General features: G+C 43.1%; 1 protein-coding gene across 1 annotated transcript in view; it reads left to right on the top strand.

The window, feature by feature from the left end:
• LOC121530788 (serine/arginine repetitive matrix protein 4) overlaps positions 1–24733 on the top strand; it is a 100067-nt gene extending 75334 nt beyond the window's left edge. Inside the window, exons 3-12 of the mRNA XM_041836024.2 lie at positions 9017–9109; positions 9319–9399; positions 9908–9985; positions 10797–10883; positions 14558–14723; positions 17729–18051; positions 18251–18463; positions 18576–18677; positions 18850–18993; positions 23809–24733. Of these exons, the coding sequence (XP_041691958.1) occupies positions 9017–9109; positions 9319–9399; positions 9908–9985; positions 10797–10883; positions 14558–14723; positions 17729–18051; positions 18251–18463; positions 18576–18677; positions 18850–18993; positions 23809–24109 (1588 nt within the window). The 3' untranslated portion in view covers positions 24110–24733. The remainder of the gene's footprint in view (positions 1–9016; positions 9110–9318; positions 9400–9907; positions 9986–10796; positions 10884–14557; positions 14724–17728; positions 18052–18250; positions 18464–18575; positions 18678–18849; positions 18994–23808) is intronic.
• Positions 24734–26326: the final 1593 nt, after the last annotated feature.

Below are 26326 nucleotides of genomic sequence, written 5' to 3'. Positions count from 1 at the left end.
GCGAACAGTTTTTTAAATTATATGAGAAAAAAACATTCAATTTTATTTGGAACGGCAAGCCAGACAAAATTAAAAGGGCATATTTATATAATGAATATGAACACTGGCAAGTGTCTTTATTAAATATTAAAGCATTAGACCTATCACTAAAAGCTTCAGTCATACAAAAGTTATACTTAAACCCGAACTGGTTCTCAAGCAAATTAGTAAGATTGTCTCACCCAATGTTCAAGAAAGGCCTTTTTCCCTTTATTCAGATTACAACAACTCATTTGCAGTTATTTGAAAAGGAAATCATCTCCCAAATATCACTATTTCTAAAACAAGCCATAGAAAGTTGGTTGCAATTTCAATTTAATCCTCCAGAAACTACAGAATGTTTAAAAAAGGTATAATCTTCGTAAATGATATCATCGGTAGGACTGGTGGAGTTATGTCGCACATGCAGCTAACAAAAACATATGGAAATGTCTGCTCTACCCAAAATTACAACCAAATAATTGCAGCCTTACCGCAAAAGTGGAAGAGGAAAGTGGAAGGGGGAGAAAGTAAGGAACTTGTCTGTCGGCCTTGCATTAAAGAACATAATTGGTTAAGGAAAACTGTGATAAATAAAAAAGTATATCAGTTTCATCACTTAAGGACCAAAGGATTGACAGCCGTCCCATATAGATTGCAAAATAGTTGGAAAGAGATCTTTGACGTACCGATCCCATGGCATAGTGTTTATGAACTGACACGCAAAACGACACCGGATTCAAAAATTTGAATCTTTCAATTTAAATTATTATATAAAATTCTTGCTACCAATAGAATGTTATTTATATGGGGATACAATCTTCCCAGCTCTGCAGATTTTGCTGTTAAGAGACAGAATCATTAGATCATTTTTGTTTTGGTTCTGTCCATTTGTAGCTTGTTTTTGGACACAGGTCCAGGAATGGCTAAAGGATTGCAATATTTACCTGGAGCTAACTTTGCAGATAGCATTACTGGGTGATCTGAAAAGTCATAGTCAATCGATCAATAATATAATAATACTTTTAGCAAAAATGTTTATTTTTTATTCACAATCTGTAGAAGCAATGAGAATAGAAAGGTTCAAAACTTTTGTAAAACATCACAGTACGGTTGAAATATATATGGCAAATAGAAATCCTATATGGATGGTGTTAAGAGATAGATGGGAGGTATTGAATAGAGTTGAAGGATGGGACTAATAACAAATAACAACAAATAATAACAAAGATAGCTAATAATGTAAGCATACTGTGTCCATAATAAGTATATACAGTGGGGGAAAAAAGTATTTAGTCAGCCACCAATTGTGCAAGTTCTCCCACTTAAAAAGATGAGAGAGGCCTGTAATTTTCATCATAGGTACACGTCAACTACGACAGACAAATTGAGGGGAAAAAATCCAGAAAATCACATTGTAGGATTTTTAATGAATTTATTTGCAAATTATGGTGGAAAATAAGTATTTGGTCACCTACAAACAAGCAAGATTTCTGGCTCTCACAGACCTGTTACTTCTTCTTTAAGAGGCTCCTCTGTCCTCCACTCGTTACCTGTATTAATGGCACCTGTTTGAACTTGTTATCAGTATAAAAGACACCTGTCCACAACCTCAAACAGTCACACTCCAAACTCCACTATGGCCAAGACCAAAGAGCTGTCAAAGGACACCAGAAACAAAATTGTAGACCTGCACCAGGCTGGGAAGACTGAATCTGCAATAGGTAAGCAGCTTGGTTTGAAGAAATCAACTGTGGGAGCAATTATTAGGAAATGGAAGACATACAAGACCACTGATAATCTCCCTCGATCTGGGGCTCTATGCAAGATCTCACCCCGTGGGGTCAAAATGATCACAAGAACGGTGAGCAAAAATCCCAGAACCACACGGGGGGACCTAGTGAATGACCTGCAGAGAGCTGGGACCAAAGTAACAAAGCCTACCATCAGTAACACACTACGCCGCCAGGGACTCAAATCCTGCAGTGCCAGACGTGTCCCCCTGCTTAAGCCAGTACATGTCCAGGCCCATCTGAAGTTTGCTAGAGTGCATTTGGATGATCCAGAAGAGGATTGGGAGAATGTCATATGGTCAGATGAAACCAAAATATAACTTTTTGGTAAAAACTCAACTCGTCGTGTTTGGAGGACAAAGAATGCTGAGTTGCATCCAAAGAACACCATACCTACTGTGAAGCATGGGGGTGGAAACATCATGCTTTGGGGCTGTTTTTCTGCAAAGGGACCAGGACGACTGATCCGTGTAAAGGAAAGAATGAATGGGTCCATGTATCGTGAGATTTTGAGTGAAAACCTCCTTCCATCAGCAAGGGCATTGAAGATGAAACGTGGCTGGGTCTTTCAGCATAACAATGATCCCAAACACACCGCCCGGGCAACGAAGGAGTGGCTTCGTAAGAAGCATTTCAAGGTCCTGGAGTGGCCTAGCCAGTCTCCAGATCTCAACCCCATAGAAAATCTTTGGAGGGAGTTGAAAGTCTGTGTTGCCCAGCGACAGCCCCAAAACATCACTGCTCTAGAGGAGATCTGCATGGAGGAATGGGCCAAAATACTAGCAACAGTGTGTGAAAACCTTGTGAAGACTTACAGAAAACGTTTGTGTCATTGCCAACAAAGGGTATATAACAAAGTATTGAGAAACTTTTGTTATTGACCAAATACTTATTTTCCACCATAATTTGCAAATAAATTCATAAAAAATCCTACAATGTGATTTTCTGGATTTTTTTTCTCATTTTGTCTGTCATAGTTGACGTGTACCTATGATGAAAATTACAGGCCTCTCTCATCTTTTTAAGTGGGAGAACTTGCACAATTGGTGGCTGACTAAATACATTTTTTCCCCACTGTAGGTTGTATGTTGGGAGCTTTTGGGAAAGAGCACAGTTAGAAAGATATGGCATATAGAAGCAAACCGGATGGACATCATGAAAATGATCGGAGAGGTTGAGAGTAAAAGAAGTTCAGGAGCAAAAAAAAAAATTATATATATATAGAATATAATTATTGTAAAATTAACTGTGTCCATACGGTGTAGAAAGTAAGTATAGACCGGAAGTAGAGGCCTGGGCATTGTTGTTCACTAATTTACTCCAAGTAGGGAAAGGATGGCAGGGTTGAAAAGTAATAAAGGGGAGTATATATATAAAAAACATGGGGGATTGGAAGTGATGCAGACAATTACATTGATAGAAGATACAATCTATCTGCAATATTAAGCCCCCCCCCCCCCCAAAAAAAAACAAAACAAAAAAACAAACAAAAAAAACAGCTACGACCTCCGTAAGGCAATCAAAGAGGCAAAATGACAGTACAGATACAAAGTGGAGTCGCAATTCAATGGCTCAGAGAGGAGACGTACACTACCGGTCAAAAGTTTTAGAACACCTACTCATTCAAGAGTTTTTCTTTATTTTTACTATTTTCTACATTGTAGAATAATAGTGAAGACATCAAAACTATGAAATAACACATATGGAATCATGTAGTAACCAATTTTTTTTTACTTTTTTGGTTACTAGCCAGCCACATGGCTGAGCGATATGGCCAAAATATAATTTCACTTTATTTTTTTTAAACATTGGACGGTATGACAGTAAAGTTCTAAATGTTCTTCATGAGTAGTGTGTGACCCTAGGGTGGCAACAATTACATTATATGTGATTTCAAATGGGTCTTTCTCCATTCTGATTGTTTTATACTGTTCAATTGAACTTAAACCCAATTTTCTGCATTTTCATAAATTTCTGCATTTCCTGCACTCATTTGAGATCATTTCCACACTGCCACTTAGGGCTGCACGATATTGGCAAACAATCTAGGCCCAATTTTTAACCAAATGTTGCAATTGCGATTTGACTTGTGATTTAGAGCAAAATACTTGGGTGAACTGTTGGAATCATGGAAATAGAATGATTATTCTAATTCTATAGTTAGAATATAATAGTGGGCACTTTGAATAGTGTTGTTTGACATGACAACAAATAAAAATGCCAGGGAGGAGTTTTTGTGACAGTGTAGGAACCAAAGTGTTGACAAGTGTTTCCTAGGCTAGGGGACCCTATAATCTTTGGCTACATTGAATGTTTTCTCTTAGCTACTTCATGTAGCTAACATATTCTTGCTTTGGGTATTCCTCTTTGATTTAGAAGATACTGTGGCACAAACAACATGCTGATTTAGGTCAACACCATCACTGGTAATATCAGGCTGTATAGCTACTTACGTTTTCTCCGACTCAGTCCATTTATTAGCTAGCTAGCGATTAGCATTAGTGGCTAACAATTAGCGGCTTACAAGATTTAGGCCCAACTTGCTAAGACAAGAAAAACTAGCTGTTTGCAGATGTAAGAAACACGAACTAATAGTGTAATTATAGAACACTATTGGATTTATATTACGAAGCAAAGTGAAAACAGCATCGTTGTCATCAACATTGTTGCATGCGCTGCATTGACCATGCAGACTGAATGCAAGTGTCTCGTGGTCGAGGAACAACAAATGTGCTCCTTGAGTGACAGGGGGCAGGGCTAGGTCAGTGTGGAAAGTGGCATGGAGAGAGAGCTGAGAGAGATGACTGAAGTAGCAAAGTATACTATAAAAATGGACATTACACACGCCGTATCACATTTAACAAACCAAACATTCAAATACCGTTATAGAAGGTAAAGTAAACACCCAAACCGGTCCGTGCATCAATACCGGTATATTGTAAAATATATCTATGCATAGTCACTTTAATAACTCTACCTACATGTACATATTACCTCAATTACCTCGACTAACCGATGCCCCCGCACATTGACTCAGTATCGGTACCCCCTGTATATAGCCTCACTAGTGTTATTTTTACTGCTGCTCTTTAATTATTTGTTACTTTTATTTCATATTATTTCATATTGTATTTTTTTGTGTGATTTCTTTTGGTATTCTTTCTTAAAACTGCATTGTTGGTTAAGGACTTGTAAGTAAGCATTTCACCTGTTGTATTCGGCGCATGTGACAAATACAATTGGATTTGATTTAATTTAAATGATTATCGTACTTCTGTCATCATGAAGTGCTTTGAGAGGCTAGTTAAGGACCATATCACCTCCACCGACACCCTTGACCCACTACAATTCGCATATCGCCCCAACAGATCCACGGACGACACAGTCACCATTGCACTGCACACTGCCCTATCCCACCTGGAAAAGAGAAATACCTATGAGAAATACCTATGTAAGAACGCTGTTCATCGACTACAGCTCAGCCTTCAACACCATAGTGCCCTCCAAGCTCATCACTAAGCTCAGGGCCCTGGGTCTGAACCCCTTCTTGTGCAACTTGGTCCTGGACTTCCTGACGGGGCGACCCAAAGTGGTGAAAGTAGGTAACAACACCTCTGCTACGCTGATCCTCAACACAGGGGCCCCACAGGGGTGCATGCTCAGCCCCCTCCTGTACTCCCTGTTCACCCATGACTGCGTGGTCAACTCAATCATCAAGTTTGCTGAAGACACAACAGAGGTAGGCCTGATTGTCAACAACGATTTTTAAGCAGGTCAACATTCACAAGGCCGCAGGCCCAGACGGATTACCAGGACGTGTACTCCGAGCATGTGCTGACCAACTGGCAAGTGTCTTCACTGACATTTTCAACATGTCCCTGACTGAGTCTGTAATACCAACATGTTTCAAACAGACCACCATAGTCCCTGTGCCCAAGGACTCTAAGATAACCTGCCTAAATGACTACCGACCCGTAGCACTGACGTCTGTAGCCATGAAGTGCTTTGAAAGGCTGGTCATGGCTCACATCAACACCATTATCCCAGAAACCCTAGACCCACTCCAATTTGCATACCGCCCCAACTCACCCACTGGTGAGCCAGGCCCAGCCAATCAGAATTAGTTTTTCCCCACAAATGGGCTTTATTACAGACAGAAATACTCCTCAGCACCCTCCTTAGATGATCCCGCAGGTGAAGAAGCCGGATGTGGAGGTCCTGGGCTGGCGTGGTTACACGTGGTCTGTGGTTGTGAGGCTGGTTGGATGTACTGGCAAATTCTTTAAAACGACGTTGGAGGTGACTTATGGTAGAAAAATTAACATTAAATTATCTGGCAACAGCTATGTTGGACATTCCTGCAGTCAGCATGCCAATTGCAAGCTCCTTCAAAATTTGAGAGAAATAAGCTTTTTGTGCGTATGGAACATTTCTGGGATGTTTTATTTCAGCTAATGAAACATGGGACCAACACTTTATATGTTGTGTTTATATTTTTGTTCAGTATTCTAGTCATGGCTCATCGTATATTACTTATGTTTTTATTTTTCGGATTATGTGTGTTTTTTAAATTTATTGCTATATGTGCAAAACTGTCATCAAGGCAAAGGGTGGCTATTTGAAGAATCTCAAATATAAAATATATTTAGATTTGTTTAACCCTTTTTTGGTTACTACATGATTCCATATGTGTTATTTCATAGTTTTGATGTCTTCACTATTATTCTATAATGTAAAAAATAGTAAAAATAAAGAAAAACCCTTGAATGAGTAGGTGTGTCCAAACTTTTGACTGTTACTGTGTATTTTTATGAAAACCTTGCCCTGCCTGTGTTCGCTGAGAGCCCTGTTGCATCACAGCGTGATGCTTAGAGCTACTCAGACGCTGTTAGAGACTACGTGTGTTTACAGTTTTCAGGGACGATGCTAATTTGTAAATCAACAGTGTTTTAACTGCTTTGTTTTGACGGCTCTGATTACACATTTTAAATGTGTAATCATACATACATACACAAAGTGCTCTGCCAGCAACAAAAATTTAGACAATAGCTGCATTCACTAGTACAAGTGCATGTGTGTGTTTGTGTGGGCAGGCGGACAGGCATGTACTGAATGCATACTGTACGTGCCTGTTTGTGTGTATGTGGGTGTGTACCTTTCTGTACTGTGTGCATGACAAACCTGTGACTGCTCTCTCTCTCTCTCAGCATCACTTTGCTTGCCAGACATATTTACGCCTCAGCCACCAGTGACATAAACACACAGCGAGTCCTACCCAATTGATCTCCTCCAGACACCCTCTCCAATTTTTCATATAATGCTCATTTTCTACCTCATTATAGAAACCAATGCAAAGCTGTCCAAATGAATTGCAGTTACAACGCCCTTTCCTGCACATCTCTCTGTTTCTTTCTCGCTCTCACACTCTTTTTGTCTCACTTTACTCTCTCTCTTCCTCTCTCCCACCTGTCTGTGTTGCTTCAAAGGGCCTCATCGCCCCGACGCATCAGGCATTTGCTTAGAGAAAATTAAGTGGACCTTTCAGGAGCAGTCATCCTGAGAAACAGATGGGCTTCGACAAGAGTTACATCTCTATATTGACAAATTAACATGCTCCGGTTGGAAAGGCAATGTCTGCGTGGGGGGACACTACCTGACTGAGACAATTCCCCCCCCCCAAAAAAAAAGAGAGAGAGAGAGAGAGAGAGAGAGAGAGAGAGAGAGAGAGAGAGAGAGAGAGAGAGAGAGAGAGAGAGAGAGAGAGAGAGAGAGATAGAATGGAGCAGAAAACCTCCCAGCCTTGCTTTGGCAATGTAAACACGTTTCCCATGCCAATAAAGAGAGAAACTGGTGAGAGCCTGTGCCATACTTGTAAGGTCTAAGCAGGAATGTAAAGCTCAAAATCGAACAGGGCTACGTGTGCACTACTTCCTGATCTAATTGCTGTGAAGTTAGCTGAGGACCCTGGCTGTTGTAAAGCTGTAGCAGCCCGTTCGCTGCCTCCCTTTTTGATTATGTGCGACTGGTCTTGACTGCTGATGCTCGTCAGTGGCCAACAACTTGACTTTAAGACAATCAGAGAGCACGAACCCCCACTTGGAGGAGCCAACAAAAAAATATATAGAAAATAAGAGGGCATTTACACTTCATACGCAATGTAGGCTATGGGATGGTAGCTAGCTAAGAGCACAGACACAATGCACACAACACTAAATCCTTCCTCCAAGCTAACTAACCACTGTAGCTAGTATTGACATTATAATTCAATCACAATGGAGTAGCTAGTTTCCATGAAACAGCTGCCTGTGTTAGCTGCTGCGTTAGTGCAGTGTCTTAGCTGTCTAGCTAGCTATTACATTTACATTTTAGTCATTTAGCAGACGCTCTTATCCAGAGCGACTTACAGGAGCAATTAGGGTTAAGTGCCTTGCTCAAGGGCACATCGACAGATTTTTCACCTAGTCGGCTCGGGGATTAGAACCAGCGACCTTTCGGTTACTGGCACAACGCTCTTAACCGCTAAGCTACCTGCCGCCCCAGCTATGTTGTGCAAGCTAGCAAATATGCTCATGTTAGCTAGCTAGCTAAACATTTGGCTATGGGCTGGCACTGGCAGTATGTGATTATGGACATTGAATTAAATTGTTTCTTCGTCATCTTGCTAGGTAGTTAGCTGTGGCCATCTGGCTAGCATCTACAAGGGCTTTCTACAAAATAGATACAGCGCAGACAGCTTGGAATCTAGACCATAAGCAATACGAATGGATATGCCTTGCCAAACAACGCTGCTGCCACGTTCTGGTTTGGAGTATTTTAACAAGGCTGAGTGGCTGACGACTTCAAGGACTTTGCTGTGTGAACACAAAAGAGATTGACTGCCAACACTGTTCAGAGGTGCTAAGTACTGTCGGTAGGCAAACTTTGACAATCCTACTGGTGTGTCTGAGCTTTAAGAGAACATTTATCCTACATTTTTTGTCAGTTGGTCATGTTGTTACTTTTTTTCCTGGGGAGACAGTTGTCAATGATTAAAATTACTTGATTTTATAGTCATTCCTGTATGTCCCAAATATAGTTGATCGGCAATGCTGTCAGCACACAGAGTCCCTATATACAGGTGTCTCATTCAGTACTGCAGAAACCTTAGTCTCCCTGAGGAGAACAAATCAGTAACCCTGTTCATCCCCGTCTCTCTCCTGTTGCAGTGTGTTGTTTGATGACGATCTCTCCCCTCGGCCCCACGCTTCCAAGGGGAAGAAGAAGAGGAGGAAATCGGAGCGAAAGAGGAAGAGGAAAAGGTCAGTTCATGAATGAAACCAGCACTCTGGTGGCCTGGTGCGATGGGTCTATTGTTGGACATGTTCAAACTGTTCTCTGAGCAAATTGAAATCGTAGACAGCACACAGAGAGAGAGGGAAATTATTGGCTTTGATAGAAGAGAAGCCACTGCTTTTAGATAATGGTGTGTGTGTGTGGTCATAATGTTTTTTGGTGGTTTCTGTCATAGGTCTCCGTACTATAGTCTGTCTCCAGTGAGGAAGAAGAAAAAGAAGAAGAAGAAGAGCTCCAAGAAAAGCAAACGCCACGGGTAGCTACTTCCTATATCATGTTATAATGTGAAACTCAACAGGTAGCTACTTCCTGTATCATGTCATAATGTGAAACGCCACAGGTAGCTACTTCCTGTATTATGTCATAATATGAAACGCCACAGGTAGCTACTTCCTGTATCATGTCATAATGTGAAACGCCACAGGTAGCTACTTCCTGTATCCTGTCATAATGTGAAACACCACAGGTAGCTACTTCCTGTATCATGTCATAATGTGAAACATCACCAAGATCAGTATTGAAATGAGTTACTTTGACGATAATGTCTTTCACCAGAAGACACCATATGGGTCTGACTCGCAAGATTACTTTGGCAATAACTCAAAAATATATTATAGACTTTATATTATACTCCAACCGATCTATTACATCACTACTGTATGACGTTGGAGAGCAGTGGCTGAGTTAGTTTTAATAGCAGGCCTCTCCTGAGAACTAGTGAAAGTGTCAGCAACAACAATAACCAATTTGTTTTTATTTTCCAGGTACACCTCTAAAAAGACAAAGCACAGCTCTTCTAGTTTGAAACATAAGAGGAAGGATGATCGAAAACACAAGAAAAGGTTGGTCAATGTGATTTTTCATCAATTCAGGAACATATATCTTTCAATCACTGTACATTTGCAAGCACAGGACATTTTCCACAGCCCAATCTCTCTTCTAGCCATCCTTCTCCCTCTCCTGCTGGTCTAAGCCAGTGGTTCCCAACCAGGGGTACTAGGACCCATGGGGGTACTTGGCCTATCCACAGGGGGTACTTGAGAAGACTCATGAGACCATAGGCCTACTGGTAAAATACACATGAGGGGGTACTTCAGGGAGACTCCGGGCAGAGCAGAATTCAGTTGGTGGTACAGTAAACGAAAAAGGTTGGGAACCACTGTAGTAACCTCTTCTCTTCTCTTCTCTTCTCTTCTCTTCTCTTCTCTTCTCTTCTCTTCTCTTCTCTTCTCTTCTCTCCTCTCCTCTCCTCTCCTCTCCTCTCCTCTCCTCTCCTCTCCTCTCCTCTCCTCTCCTCTCCTCTCCTCTCCTCTCCTCTCCTCTCCTCTCCTCTCTCCCCTCCCCTCCTCTCCTCTCCTCTCCTCTCCTCTCCTCTCCTCTCCTCTCCTCTCCTCTCCTCTCCTCTCCTCTCGTCTCGTCTCGTCTCCTCTCTCTGCCTTTCTGTCTCCTTTTTTCTCTTCTCCTCCCTCGTCGTCCTTTTCCCACTACTTTGTCTTCTTTATATAAATATATATATTGATTTAATTTGGTGCCAGTTATCAGGGAAGTAGTATATACAGGTATAGGGGTAAGCAAGTCCAATATCCATCATGACAACGTTTGGCTATTTCTCCCTCACTAAGAAGATCCTCCTCCCCTCGTTTACTCTTCCAGCTCACGGAGCCACATGCACCGGAGACGACGCTACCGGAGGTCGGAGTCTGAGAGTTCCATCTGGCGCTCCTCCAGCACCGAGAGCAGGTAAGGCCCAGCCACTGAGACGCGCGCGCACACACACACACACACACACACACACACACACACACACACACACACACACACACACACACACACACACACACACACAGCGACGGAAGCCCCCATTTATCTTTTCAGCCCCGGGCATCTGGACCGATCTGGTCTGGACTAGTCTGGTCTTGTCACGCCACAGTGGTGACTGATAGGCCAGTGGTGACTGATGGGCCAGAGGTGACTGATGGGCCAGATGTGACTGATAGGCCAGAGCTGACTGATAGTCCAGTGGTGAGTGTGTGATCACAGGAACGATTAACATTTGTAGTGGTAGCCCTCCTATCACAGCTTCATAGGAAACGCTGTCCACAGATCGAAGCACCCTCAATTAGAATGACATACAGTGCCTTGCAAAAGTATTCATCCTCCTGTGTGCAATAGGCGTTTTTCCTATTTTGTAGTCCACCTGTGTGCAATCTGATGTGCCACATGATCTCAGTATATATACACCTGTTCTGAAAGGCCCCAGTCTGCAACACCACTAAGCAAGGGGCACCACCAAGCAAGCAGCACCATGAAGAGCAAGGAGCTCTCCAAACAGGTCAGGGACAAAGTTGTGGAGAAGTACAGATCAGGGTTGGGTTATAAAGAAATATCAGAAACTTTGAACATCCCACGGAGCACCATTAAATCCATTAATAAAAATGGAAAGAATATGGCACCACAACAAACCTGCCAAGAGAGGGCTGCCCACCAAAACTCACAGACCAGGCAAGGAGGGCATTAATCAGAGAGGCAACAAAGAGACCAAAGATAACCCTGAAAGAGCTGCAAAGCTCCACAGCGGAGATTGGAGTATCTGTCCATAGGACCACTTTAAGCTGTACACTCCACAGAGCTGGGCTTTACTGAAGAGTGGCCAGAAAAAAGCCATTGCTTGAAGAAAAAAATAAGCAAACACGTTTGGTGTTCGCCAAATGCCATGTGGGAGACTCCCCAAACATATGGAAGAAGGTACTCTGGTCAGGTGAGACTAAAATTGAGCTTTTTGGCCATCAAGGAAAACGCTATGTCTGGCACAAATCCAACACCTCTCATCACCCCGAGAACACCATCCCCACAGTGAAGCATGGTGGTGGCAGCATCATGCTGTGGGGATATTTTTAATCGGCAGGGACTGAGGAACTGGTCAGAATTGAAGGAATGATGAATGGCGCTAAATACAGGGAAATTCTTGAGGGAAACCTGTTTCAGTCTTCCAGAGATTTGAGACTGGGACGGAGGTTCACCTTCCAGCAGGACAATGACCCTAAGCATACTGTTAAAGCAACACTCAAGTGGTTTAAGGAGAAACAGTTAAATGTCTTGGAATGGCCTAGTCAAAGCCCAAACCTCAATCCAATTGAGAATGTGTGGTATGACTTAAAGATTGCTGTACATCAGCGGAACCCATCCAACTTGAAGGAGCTGGAGCAGTTTTGCCTTGAAGAATGGGCAGAAATCCCAGTGGCTAGATGTGCCAAGCTTATAGAGACATACCCCAAGAGACTTGCAGCTGCAATTGCTGCAAAAGGTGGCTCTACAAAGTATTGACTTTGGGGGGGTGAATAGTTATGCACGCTCAAGTTTTCTGTTTTTTTGGTCTTATTTCTTGTTTGTTTCACAATAACACATATTTTGCATCTTCAAAGTGGTAGGCATGTTGTGTAAATCAAATGATACAAACTCCCATTTTTTTTTATTCCAGGTTGTAAGGTAACAAAATAGGAAAAATGCCAAGGGGGGTGAATACTTCCGCAAGCCACCTTATGGCCAGAACAATGCGATCTGGCTCTTTTTGCAGTGTCACAGATATAGTTTGATGGATTTTGTGTTTTATTTTTTGAGTCAGTCTGGACTAGAGTTAGGATTTGAGGTGATGGGTTAGGTTAGGTTAAATTAGGTTATATACTAAATCCATTGGGCCAGCAGTTAAGTTTCTGCAAAACTATTCCATTAGATAATCCTTCTCTAAGATTCAATATGCATTCTGACAACGTAGTCCCGTGTAGCTCAGTTGGTAGAGCATGGCGCCTGCAACGCCAGGGTTGTGGGTTTGTTTCCCACAGGGGGCCAGTATGAAAAATGTATGCACTCACTAACTGTGAGTTGCTCTGGATAAAAGCGTCTGCTGAATGACAAAAATGTAATGTAAATGTAAATAGACCATTTAATCTGCATCCTCAGAGACAGACAGCTCAATTATATTAGAACTCTCTCTAGTATCATTATATTAGACCTCTAGTATCATTATATTAGACCTCTAGTATCATTATATTAGACCTCTAGTGTCATTATATTAGACCTCTAGTATCATTATATTAGACCTCTCTTTGGTGTCACTTATCTGACATTTCATTCAGTTGTTAGTTTGTTCATTCATTCATTCTGTCTTTTCTCCAATTTACAGAGACGACAGAACCGAGCCCATGTTTCAAATTGAAATAATCTAAAGCCAGAGATGATTGCATTTAAATCCCTTCTGGATCTCTCGATTATTGTGAGTTTCCCTGGGATATTCACCAGAGAAAATCATTACTGAAATTGAACAGTGGCAGGCTTTATCCCGACCGACCGACTGCACTACACTGTAAAGGTGCCGAGAGTCTGTCTGCGTCCCAAATGAAACCATATACCATATAGCGCACTACATTTGAACAGCGGCGGTAGTGCACTATATAGGGAATAGGGAAGAGGGTGCCATTTGGGATGCAGTTTCTGTCGTAGGGGGAAGACAACATAATTTTCAATACCCAGGTATTCCATACCAACTGCTCCCTAGAAAACGATTATACACCAATTGCATTATGGAACGATATATTAATTCTGGAATTGTGTAATCGTCAAGCCTAGCCATAAAAACCCACTTAGTTCTCCGGCTCGTGTTCACACCACTAGCTCTAGTTTGAAATGTGAAATGCCACAGCTTGGCAAGGTTCTGTGTCTGTGTAAGTTCTCATTCCCCTAGCTCGGCTGGTTGACTGGTATCTGTGACAGTAGTGTCTGTCTGAGGGTCAGGCTATGTATCGAGCCGGTTTGTCTGAGCTCTGCCAAGATCACACACACACACACACACACACAGACACACACAAACAGACACACACACACACAGACACACACACACAGACACACACACACACACAGACACACACACACAGATCTGCAGGCATTAGTCTGTAAACAGCTGAGGGTTGATCCCTGTTTAGCTTTAGATGATATTTACCATGATGCTGCTGCCTGGTTCTCCTGTACAGTCTGGGCCGCATCCTGAGTTGGCTGCCTGTGTTCCCCCTGTCCCACCGCAGTTTTTCCGCTGTCACAAACTAGGCCACTGTTCAATCATAACCAGTTAGAAAGTCCTTCTGATGGCATTGTGAAATAACTTTAACTACAGCTGTTCAAACAGTAAACATTGTCCCAGTGATTACATTACCCCAAATATGTATTCTCCCAGCTGCACAATTAGTGCCATTTTGACTAAATGTTTTTTGTCCTATCCTATCCCGAACAAGCACAGTCGGCAGTATATCTAGACGATTGTGGGCCAGAAAATGCTCTCAGCTGGCAAGCAAAACTAAGTTTGGACTGAATTGCAGACTTTGATGTAGTGACGTTTTTTCACTCCTTAATATTTGTGTCCACAGGCATCATCTGCACAAATCAGTGGATCACCCTGCGTTGGGAGGCATAGCAGCCCTGAGGGAGGACCCTGGTACAGCACTGGACCACAGACGGTTTGAGTGGGAGCCGGCCGCCAATTCAGTGTGTAAAACAACTCCAGTCTTTGGCTCCGTCCTTTCTACCGGCACCGTAAGTGTTCCTCGGGACTCTGAGCCTTTACTAATGTTTCTCCCAGTGGTTTAGTTTGATTAAATCTATTAAGGTAAAACCTCCTGCTTCCTTGTCTGAAGCCCAACGTTCAGGGCAATGGTTTCGTTTTATTAAATCTATTAAGGTAAAATCTCCTGCTTCCTTGTCTGAATCCCAACGTTCAGGGCAATGGTTTAGTTTTATTAAATCTATTAAGGTAAAACCTCCTGCTTCCTTGTCTGAAGCCCAACGTTCAGGTAACACATTTACATATAGAATATCAGATTGTTTAAAAGCTGGAACTCAAATCCTCTCTCAAGATCAAACTATTTTACAAACAACCTTCATCAGATATACTGTGAAACATTTCCAAATCTGTCATGGGTTTTACCAAAAGCCCTTTTTTTCCTATCAACATCTTCTTTAATCAAAGTCTTTGGGAATATAGTCTTTCCAATTCCTTCGAGGGGAAGATATTAAATCACTTTTGAATCCAACTTATTTTACACGGCCTGTCCGAATCATGTTGCTTTCTGACATATTTTTTTTTATGAACTCCTCATTTAGCAGTAATGTCATCTGTTCTTGTTTTTCTGTTTTATCTAACACCATTAAATAATCACAAGCTTAGCAGAAACAGCACCCGGGGAAATTGCTGGTGGTAGGCAGCTAATGATAATGTGCAGAGGATGCAGTCAAGCTGTTTTGTGAAAAGTTAATGGGCAAAGAAGGAGTTGAAATTATCAGCACAATGACCGCTAGTAAGATTACAACACATACTGTAGCAGTTTATTTTGTCTTCAATTCAGCTGTATTTCTTGACCTCAAGCATTTAAGCACTAGTTTTTTTCATCAAAACAATACTTTTTATCGACTGTTTATGGATTGCTATTGGCCCTACATTGTAGCAGTATTAGAGACTTAAGTGATAGTGATCATTCAGATATTTCCAGATCTAAAATAGTTGCAAGACTTAGCAATGTTGCAACAACTTACTTCTGAAAGTGGCGTTTCCTAGTTTCTTTATTACTAGAAATGTATTTTATTTTAAACACAGCTCAGCCCCGTTCGTTCGTTGACTCATTGTCTCATGCTCACTGAGGCGTGAGATACATTTAATTTCTCTCCAGTGATCATAAAATGATGCTAATTACGCCCCAGATGTTTTTCATCACAGACCACAGGGTTGGTAATTGAAATGCAATAAACTATAGGCCAACGTTGACGCATGCTTTGTATTCTAAACCCAAACCTTTTTTCTGAGAGGATTATCTACAATTGGTTACCTACATGGCAATATTACAAATCTTTTCACTTTGTGTTAATTTTCAAGGGTTTTAATTAAATTAACCGTCAATGATTAGTAGATTATTACTAATCTTAATACGGATATGGTAGTAATATTTTAAAAACTCATTCATTCTGGGGTATGTTTGATATTTCCTCCCAATCAAAGCAACCCACAAAGGGAAAGGTGGGTATGAACAGAACAAACACTGATTAACTCCCAGGTAGTTTGAATACCGAATATGCGGCAGATATTAAAACGGGTTCTCAACTGCAACATATCCCAAATGGACTTAACAAAATGGTGTGTGTGTGTGTGTGTGTGTATGTGTTTAGGGGTGCTTTCAGTGCAACAGGTGGTTACTTTGAGTAACTAGTGTTCTGATTGCCAACAGAAGAACACTGACTATTAATTGAATCGATTCAAGAATATTCGTCAGTGGCCTGTGATGGGCGGTTTTGTTTTGATGTTTTCCCCGGGGTTTTCAGTCTTAGTTGTGGTCTGATGTTGCAGCCTGGGGATGGATTATCTGAAAAAGACTTAGGGAGGGCGGAGTTTAATCAATATACTATGAGTGATTTGCAATAGATAGGTAAAGAGAGATTATAATCTGTTTGGAAGGAATGAATTTGGTTTAGCCAATAATTTGCTATCTCTTAGTTCTCTTCAGCAGGAAAAACATGTATATTATTCCTGTATAGTCCTTAGGGGCAGGGGTTTCAGAGTAAAACTAATTCACATACTTTAGTAAAAATAGAAATAAACTAGTTTACAAAACTGGTATGAATACCTATTCTAAAGTACATTAAGTTTGGCCTCACAGACGTGTAACGTGTATTCGAGATTGACTACACAATAAAAGCTTGTTATGGGCTTCTAGCCCCGAGAAAACTCTTTAACAATCTCAATTCTGGGAAGAAAAGGAACATGCCAATAACAGTAACTGGCTCTGGGTTTGAAGAGAGGGTTATTGTCTTTTTCTTGCAATTCACGACTCTAATGATGCACTTATGTTGCCCGCTCTTCCCTTTTCTTACACCTTACCTACTTAAGGAGGAAATCTTGATTGGTAAGTCGATGCTATCTGCAGACTTAGGGATTTACTGTACCTAGGGTTCGCTGCAGGCTAATTATTTTCTTCTTGCAGGGAAAAAATAAGCACAATCTGTCCTATTCTGAGGCTTTCTAAGTTAGACTGATGGGATATCTCTGTCTGCAATCCTTTTCATTTCTACATAATACCCATTTTGTGATGTTTGATCAATGTTCTTTAAAACAGGCTTTGTAATGGGGCTATTGTTATATTCTTCCCTCTCTGTCTCACTCGACTTAGCTAAAGCCGTTGGTAGTTTTTACTCACACATTAGTAACTCTTCTTTATTTTCTGTTATTTTGTTCTTCCTTTCATATGTTTGTTTTAGATAAGTTAATAAAAAAAGAAAAAAGAAAATTATTTCAATTTGGTTCAGTTTAGATTTCTTTCCAAGTTATTCGCATGACACAAATGTGCATGACGTCTTTAATCTTTTCAAGTTCTCTGTCCCTCCCCTCCCCCCCAAAATAAATAAATATATTCTCTGTGTTTTGAAGGGAAATACGTGCCTTTGTAGAGTATTCCCAATGCATCATACAGGTAGTTGCTTATTGAACTAAACAAAGAAGAAGAAAAAAACATCTCTGGAAGTAAAGCAACATCCTCTTTCTGTTTGTCTTGCAGTCAAATCTTGGCGGTGAGGTTTTAAACACAACAGTGATTCTCCGTCACACTCTGACCAATCAGAGCAAAGGGCCAAAGGATTACGATTCCGGGAATGACACGTCTTCCCCACCATCGACCAAAACCGGCATTTCACAGTCAAACGTCATCGGCGACAAAAAGGTCCTATGTCAAGCGTCGGCTTCACCGGAGAAACTGAAGTTTAGGGACGGAGACAACGCGTCTGACTCTGGGAACTCGATGACCAGCTATGCTTCCCTGTGTAAACCTCTGTATGTGGATGGTGGTTTGTCTACTCCTATTTTCAATGGGAACGGCAAGAGGTGAGCTTCCTATCCTTGAAGAATATTTTACTATAGATGATGAAAAGTGCTACTTGAAGTCAAGGACAAGAAATGTTCCTTGATTTACTTTTCCCTCAAAATGTAAGCCATACATAGTGTAAGGAGGACATTTCCATATTTTCACAATTGCAGCAGACATTGATAAAACGTTGGTGTAATTCCACTCTTATCATTGCAGTGAGCCGGTGACAACCTCAGGATGGGGGGCCAAGGTGGAGAGACCTCAGAAGACTGCCTCCATCTCTCAGTTGAGGACGGTGGCCTCTTCACGTAAGAGGACTAAAGACAAGTCCTCCTCCAGCAGCAGCAGCAGCAGAAGCAGGAGTAGATCGTCTGGGAGCTCCATACACTCTGGACGCTACTCTCGAAGCCGATCACTGTCAACTGCCAGGTTGGTTTCATTTAGGTTCTAATGTATTTCCCTGACACCTCCAGCAGCCACTTGAAATAATGTGGGCTTCGCTGAGCTCCGTTGAAGTAAATGTGTTGTGCTTTGTCTTAAGGTCATACTCCCGTTCACCCAGCTACTCAGCTGGTTTGAGAAGGAAACAAAGTGAAGACAGTGGGAGGTCCAGAGGAAGATACTCCAGATTAAGCGAAGACAGGTAAAAAAAAAGCTTTGCCCATCTACTCTTGCTCAGCTAATGACTTCTGGTACTACTACTAGCATAACGATAGCAGAATGTGCTAGTATGGTGGGTTTAAAATATATCCAAATTATAGAATTGCTAATGAGAGATGCCTTACGGTATGTCTTTTGCCATCTGACATTGGTAGTGTCCGAGAGAGGAAGAGGGACCCCAGCTCCTGTGAGAAGGATGTGAAACACAGCAGTCGGAGGCATAGACGTAGGTCCTACTCTCCCATGAGGAAAAGGAGGAGAGATTCACCCAGTCACCTGGAAGCCAGGAGGATAACCAGGTCTGCTATTCTCTTTTCAGCTGATACACTTTCACACATTTGTGACAGGCATGCTTTTATTCTTACATGTAACTATTTTATTTTACTTGGTATAAAGGTCTCTCTATAAAAGTCTCTCTTCTTTTAATCATGGACAATGGCCCCCAGTTTGCCTCAGAGACTTTTGTCGGACTGGGCTGTAAAAGGAAGGCAATAAACCTGATGAATTGTCTACTAGTCTAAACAAGCTGCAATGGATCAAGCGAGACAGCTACAGTGCATTCGGAAAGTATTCAGACCCCTTGACTTTTTCCACATTTTGTTACTTTACAGCCTTATTCTAAAATTGATTAAATTGTTTTTTCCCCCCTCATTAATATACACACAATACCCCATAATGACAAAGAAAAAAATGTTTTTTAGAAATATTTGCTAATTTATAAAAATTAAGAAATGGAAATATCACATTTACATAAGTATTCAGAAACTTTACTCAGTACTTTGTTGAAGCACATTTTGCAGCAATTACAGCCTTGAGTCTTCTTGGGTATGACGCTACAAGCTTGGCACACCTGTATTTGGGGAGTTTCTCCCATTCTTCTCTGCAGATCCTCTCAAGCTCTGTCAGGTTGGATGGGGAGCGTCGCTGCACAGCTATTTTCAGGTCTCTCCAGAGATGTTCGATCAGGTTCAAGTCCGGGCTCTGGCTGGGCCACTCAAGGTCATTCAGAGACTTGTCCCGAAGCCACTCCTGCGTTGCCTTGGCTGTGTGCTTAGGGTCGTTGTCCTGTTGGAAGGTGAACCTTCGCCCCCAGTCTGAGGTCCTGAGCGCTCTGCAGCGGGTTTTCATCAAGAATCTCTCTGTACTTTGCTCCGTTCATCTTTCCCTCGATCCTGACTAGTCTCCCAGTCCCTGCCGGTGAAAAACATCCCCACAGCATGATGCTGCCACCACCATGCTTCACCGTAGGGATGGTGCCAGGTTTCCTCCAGATGTGACGCTTGGCATTTAGGCCAAAGAGTTCAATCTTGGTTTCATCAGACCAGAGAATCTTGTTTCTCATGGTCTGAGAGTCCTTTAGGTGCCTTTTGGCAAACTCCAAGTTGGCTGTCATGTGCCTTTTACTGAGGAGTGGCTTACGTCTGGCCATCCAACCATAAAGGCCTGATTGGTGGAGTGCTGCAGAGATGGTTGTCCTTCTGGAAGGTTCTCCCATCTCCACAGAGGAACTATGGAGCTCTGTCAGCGTGACCATCGGGTTCTTGGTCACCTCCCTGACCAAGGCCCTTCTCCCCCGATTGCTCCGTTTGACTGGGCGGCCAGCTCTATGAAGAGTCTTGGTGGTTCCAAACTCCTTTCATTTAAGAATGATGGAAGCCACTGTGTTCTTGGGGACCTTCAATGCTGCAGAATTTTTTTGGTACCCTTCCCCAGATCTGTGCCTCGACACAATCCTGTCTCGGAGCTCTAAGGACAATTCCTTTGACCTCATGGCTTGGTTTTTGCTCAGACATGCACTGTCAACTGTGGGACCTTATATAGACAGGTGTGTGCCTTTCCAAATCATGTTCAATCAATTGAATTGACCACAGGTGGACTCCAATCAAGTTGTAAAAATATCTCAAGGATGATCAATGGAAACAGGATGCACCTGAGCTCAATTTCGTGTCTCATTGCAAAGGGTCTGAATACTTATGTAAATAAGGTATCTCCGTTTTTTAAAGTTTTTATACATTTGCAAACATTTCTAAAAACCTGTTTTTGCTTTATCATTACGGGGTATTGTGTGTAGATTGATAAGGAAAATGTTTTATTTAATCCATTTTAGAATAAGGCTGTAATGTAACAAAATGTGGAAAAAGTCAAGGGGTCTGAATACTTTCATAATGCACTGTAAATGAAACAGTTGTGCTCATGATTATGCATTGAAATGTTCACAGCGTAATGTTGTTTCAAGGTGTGACCGCTATATCTAAAATAAGTTTCTAGCGTAATGTTGTTTCAAGGTGTGACCGCTATATCTAAAATAAGTTTCTAGCGTAATGTTGTTTCAAGGTGTGACAGTTATATCTAAAATAGTTTTCTAGCGTAATGTTGTTTCAAGGTGTGACAGCTATATCTAAAATAAGTTTCTAGCGTAATGTTGTTTCAAGGTGTGACAGCTATATCTAAAATAAGTTTCTAGCAAAATGTTGTTTCAAGGTGTGACAGCTATATCTAAAAGAAGTTTCTAGCATAATGTTGTTTCAAGGTGTGACAGCTATATCTAAAAGTAGTTTCTCCTGACCTGAACACAAGCTAAAATCAATTTCTGAAGAAAGTGTAACATAACATTCCAGGCATGATTACTTAGACAGGTTTTCAATCAATGTGGGGTTCACCTTGTATGTTAAGAACAAGCTATGATTTCATGACAATATCCAATTTACAATGTCCATGTCACGTTCGTCGAAGGGAGTAGACCAAGGCGTAGCGTGATGAACGAACATACTACTTTTATTTAATGAATGCACGAACAACAAAACAACAAACGATAACGTGACGTCCTATGTTCAACACAACAAACACGGAACACACCGAAAGGAACAAGATCCCACAACTATTGTGGGCAAACAGCCTCTATAAATATGGCTCCCAATCAGAGTCAACCAGCAACAGCTGACACTCGTTGCCTCTGATTGGGAACCACTCTGGCCAACACAGAAATACAATACATAGAATATACACACCCTGGCTCAACATATAGAGTCCCCAGAGCCAGGGTGTGACAGTACCCCCCCCTAAATATGGCTCCCAATAAACATAAACAAACCAGGGGAGGGCTGGGTGGGCATTCCTCCTCGGAGGCGGTTCCGGCTCCGGGCTTGCCCACCACCTTCCAATAATCCCCCCGTAGCGCCCCTGGTCCGGTCTGGCCCCGCTGGCTGGAGCTGGACTGGACATCGTAGGAGCGGATTGCTTCAGCTCCGGTGTGGAGCAGCTGACCGGTACCTGACCAGGCACCGGTGACCCAGGCACGGGTTGTGCCGGACTGACGACGCACACCCCTGGCTTGGTGCGTGGAGCAGAAACGGGCTGACGATGCGCACCCCTGGCTTGGTGCGTGGAGCAGCAACGGGCCGGACCGGGTTGACGATGCGCATCCCTGGCTTGGTGCGTGGAGCCTGGAACGGGCCGGACCGGGCTGACGATGCGCACCCCTGGCTTGGTGCGTGGAGCAGCTACGGGCCGGACCGGGCTGACGATGCGCACCCCTGGCTTGGTGCGTGGAGCAGGAACGGGCCGTACCGGGCTGACGACGCACACCCCTGGCTTGGTGCGTGGAGCAGGAACAGGCCGGGCCGGCGACGCGCACCGTAGGCTTGGTGCGAGTGGCAGGAACAGGCCGGGCCGGGCTGACGATGCGCACCCCTGGCTTGGTGCGTGGAGCAGCTACGGGCCGGACCGGGCTGACGATGCGCACCCCTGGCTTGGTGCGTGGAGCAGGAACGGGCCGTACCGGGCTGACGACGCACACCCCTGGCTTGGTGCGTGGAGCAGGAACAGGCCGGGCCGGCGACGCGCACCGTAGGCTTGGTGCGAGTGGCAGGAACAGGCTGGGCCGGGCTGGCGACGCGCACCGTAGGCTTGGTGCGAGTGGCAGGAACAGGCCGGGCCGGGCTGGCGCCGCGCACCATTAGCTTGGTGCGGGGAGCAGGAACAGGCCGGGCTGGGCTGGCGACGCGCACCGTTAGCTTGGTGCGGGGAGCAGGAACAGGCCGAGCCGGGCTGGCGACGCGCACCGTAGGCTTGGTGCGAGGAGCAGGAACAGGCCGGGCCGGGCTGGCGACGCGCACCATTACCTTGGTGCGGGGAGCAGGAACAGACCGGACCGTACTGGGGACACACACCACTGGCCCTACGCAGGGATCTGGAACGGGCCGGACCGGACTGGTAACACACCCCAGTACCTCTCGCCGTGCCTCTACATCTTCCTTCCCCTCTTTGACCAGTGGCCCCCGTAACCTGGCGGCCTCCTCTGCCAACCTCCCAATTCGCCCTGTGGCAGCCTCCTGCTGCCCAGTCGCCCATGCCGTGTGCCCCCCCCTAAAAAAATTTTGGGGTTGCCTCTCGTCCGTCCGATGACGACACTGTTGACACCGTTGCTCCTCTCTCGCCAGGGCCTTAATCTTAGCCCATGGCCCTTTTCCCCCGAGCATGTCCTCCCAGGACCACACTTTGCCCACCTGGGCCATCGCCAACCTCTCCAGCTCCTTTCCCGGCGCTTCCTCCCATGTCCAGGCTGCCTGCTCCTGGACACGCTGCTTGGTCCTGGTATGGTGGGATCTTCTGTCACGTTCGTCGAAGGGAGTAGACCAAGGCGCAGCGTGATGAACGAACATACTACTTTTATTTAATGAATGCACGAACAACAAAACAACAAACGATAACGTGACGTCCTATGTTCAACACAACAAACACGGAACACACCGAAAGGAACAAGATCCCACAACTATTGTGGGCAAACAGCCTCTATAAATATGGCTCCCAATCAGAGACAACCAGCAACAGCTGACACTCGTTGCCTCTGATTGGGAACCACTCTGGCCAACACAGAAATACAATACATAGAATATACACACCCTGGCTCAACATATAGAGTCCCCAGAGCCAGGGTGTGACAGTCCATGAGAGGAACGTGGCTAGCACCTCCGATTCAGCATAAACTTTCAGAATGAAACCGCAATGCATGTTTTCCAAAAGCTGCAGTTGATTGAATTGGAACCTTATTTTCTTATTCTTGACGTGTTTAGTCCAATACCTCTCATGCTAACCATCTCTCTGATTCGCCACAGTGCCAGGAAGAGACCCATCCCCTACTTCCGGCCCAGTCCTTCGTCCAGCAGTCGCTCTACCAGCGTATCCTCTTGGAGCAGCCTCTTCACAAGGAGCCGTAGCCCCAGTCCTGGCCTCTGCCTCAGTCGATCCAGGAGTAGGAGTAGGAGCCGAGGAAGAAGTAGGAGTAGGAGTTACTCCTCCTACAGGATCTACAGTCGCAGCTCGTCTTGGAACTCCATCTTTGGGAGTCGGAGTCGGAGCCAGAGTCGGAGCTATGACTCGTTGGACGGTTACAGCAAGAACAAGAACCGGCGCTGAGTTATCAACAGACTGAGTTGTCGACAGACTGAGGAGGAGACTGCACTATGATTCCCCAAGTCAACTGGAGAACAGCGAAAGTATGGGGAAAAATGTCATCTCTTTGCATCATTCCTTGTTAGATCCCTGAGCCAGAAACTTCAGACAAATGTTTTACCATACATTGAATTCCTTGGCAGATGAATTCCCGTCTTGAATTGAATCAGTGCTGTTCACATTGCCCAGACAGAAACCACTGGAAATAGATTGATTGAATGTTGTCTTTGGTTCATTTTGTACATCCTCAGTGTATTTGCCATGGCCAGAGACAGTTTTTTCTTGTGACACTCTTCCTCTGACGTCCATGAGTGAAACAAAGGATGAAGGAGCACCATTCATTTTTACCCTCTGATAAACTCTTCATTTTATAACAGCTCTTAAGTTTAATTTCTGATCTGTGATGTGCACTACAAAGGTGTTTTGGGACAATTTCAGTAGTTTTGTGAATGTGTGTATTTTCAAACGGCGTGAGAGAGTGTTTATCAGGAACATAGGAAAAGGTGTGTTGCTTCTCTGATCTCAGCTCTTCAGAAGGTAGAGCACAAACATGGCCTCCTCTGAGAAATGGAGGAGGAGGAGGAGAAGGAGGAGGGAGGAGGAGGAGGAGGAGGAGGAGGAGGAGGAGGAGGAGGAGGAGGTGGTCCCGGTGGCAAACAAACTGCTTATCAGCTCAAATGCCAGATTTATTTATCCTCTGATCAAGTGGAAACCAATCGAAATGTCATTCCTTGTAAGATTGTGGTGAATGATCAAGCCACTCTGCAGAAGGCCAGGACTGAGAAAGGGGTTTGTCATGAAGAAATCCAGAACATTTCCAGGAAAGCATTATTTTCCCCCAATAACCCCTAGTGACACGGAACAATTTGGATATTTAAATTATGTCTAAATAAACATGTGGGGTAGGGGTCAAATTACAATTCAAACACTAATATTTAGGCTGTCATATTTATTCATTCATCTTGGTGGTTATCTATTACTGTATTTATTTATGGTTGATCTATATGTGTTCTATCTGTTCTATTCCTTTGACTAAAACTTGAATAAGAGAGACTGCTTAAATGTTTTACTTTTCCGTTTGACAGAGAGGAAATTCAACATGGGATAGAATCTACTATTTTGTATAATGGTCTGACATAGCACTGTAACATAATTTGCTTGAATTGAATGTGTTTGGTATTTCAGAACCTCATCGGTCTTGTTTTGTGGTCTGTTAGCCGAAGGTCAAGGTTTTAAAAAATATATCATTTTTGTGTCATGCATATTTATAACGTGTTTACAATTATATATTTCTGCATTTGTGTCACCTCTCAGTAATGGTCTATGTTAGTTTCTATGCAACACCATCATGTTACTGGGGTTCCATTGTGTCTATGATGTAATGTAATGGTCTGAATGAAGAAAGTTCCAGTTTAAACTCTACAATGGACAGTCTGAATGCCGGTCTGTTTGTGCTTTCACGCCATCTCACTGTCACCCACTGAAAGTAATGGAGTTAGCAAGAGAACAAACAGATCTGGGACCAGGCTACAATAGACAATGTAATAGCATATTGATTCACACAATACTACTTTACTTTTTTTTTTTTTATGTTACTTTATCTCAACTATTCCCCTCTTCTCTTTTGTGGGGAATGCTACTTTCTTCAGATGTCCTATAAAAAGCCACAACTGAGACTACAGCAAAAAGAGGAAAATAAACTGTCCCACCCATGACTTTTTAGCCTCAATGAATAGTCTCCTGTACTTGTTAAAGGATATATTATGTGGGTGTATAATGCACTGTTTGAATAACATTAGCATGTAGAACAACTGTTCCTTCCCGTACTGTATATCATTGAAATTGTTTTATTTCTCCATTATGTCTAATCTGTCACCCTGTAAATCTTCGTTCAGTATGTGCTCCAGGTAAGAGGGTCTGCTCTCTATGCATTGTACCGTATAATAATCTGAGGTAATTTATCTGAATGTTCAGTGACTTGTCCAAAGGTTTAGAGATATTGGGAGGAAGATGACAAGTATTTTACATAGTAATTATGCTTTTGAGGTGAACCACTCTCCCTCGTGGCCATAATATTCCATTCCATGAGGTAAAGTGTAAACTGTCAAATTAATATGAATATGTAATTACTGTGGTGTAAATATGCATCTGCACTGCATACATTAATTATATGAGGGATGT

Source organism: Coregonus clupeaformis, chromosome 18 (genome assembly GCF_020615455.1).
Source record: "Coregonus clupeaformis isolate EN_2021a chromosome 18, ASM2061545v1, whole genome shotgun sequence".
Classification (NCBI taxonomy): Eukaryota; Metazoa; Chordata; class Actinopteri; order Salmoniformes; family Salmonidae; genus Coregonus; species Coregonus clupeaformis.
This window is presented reverse-complemented; position numbering and strand designations above follow the sequence as displayed.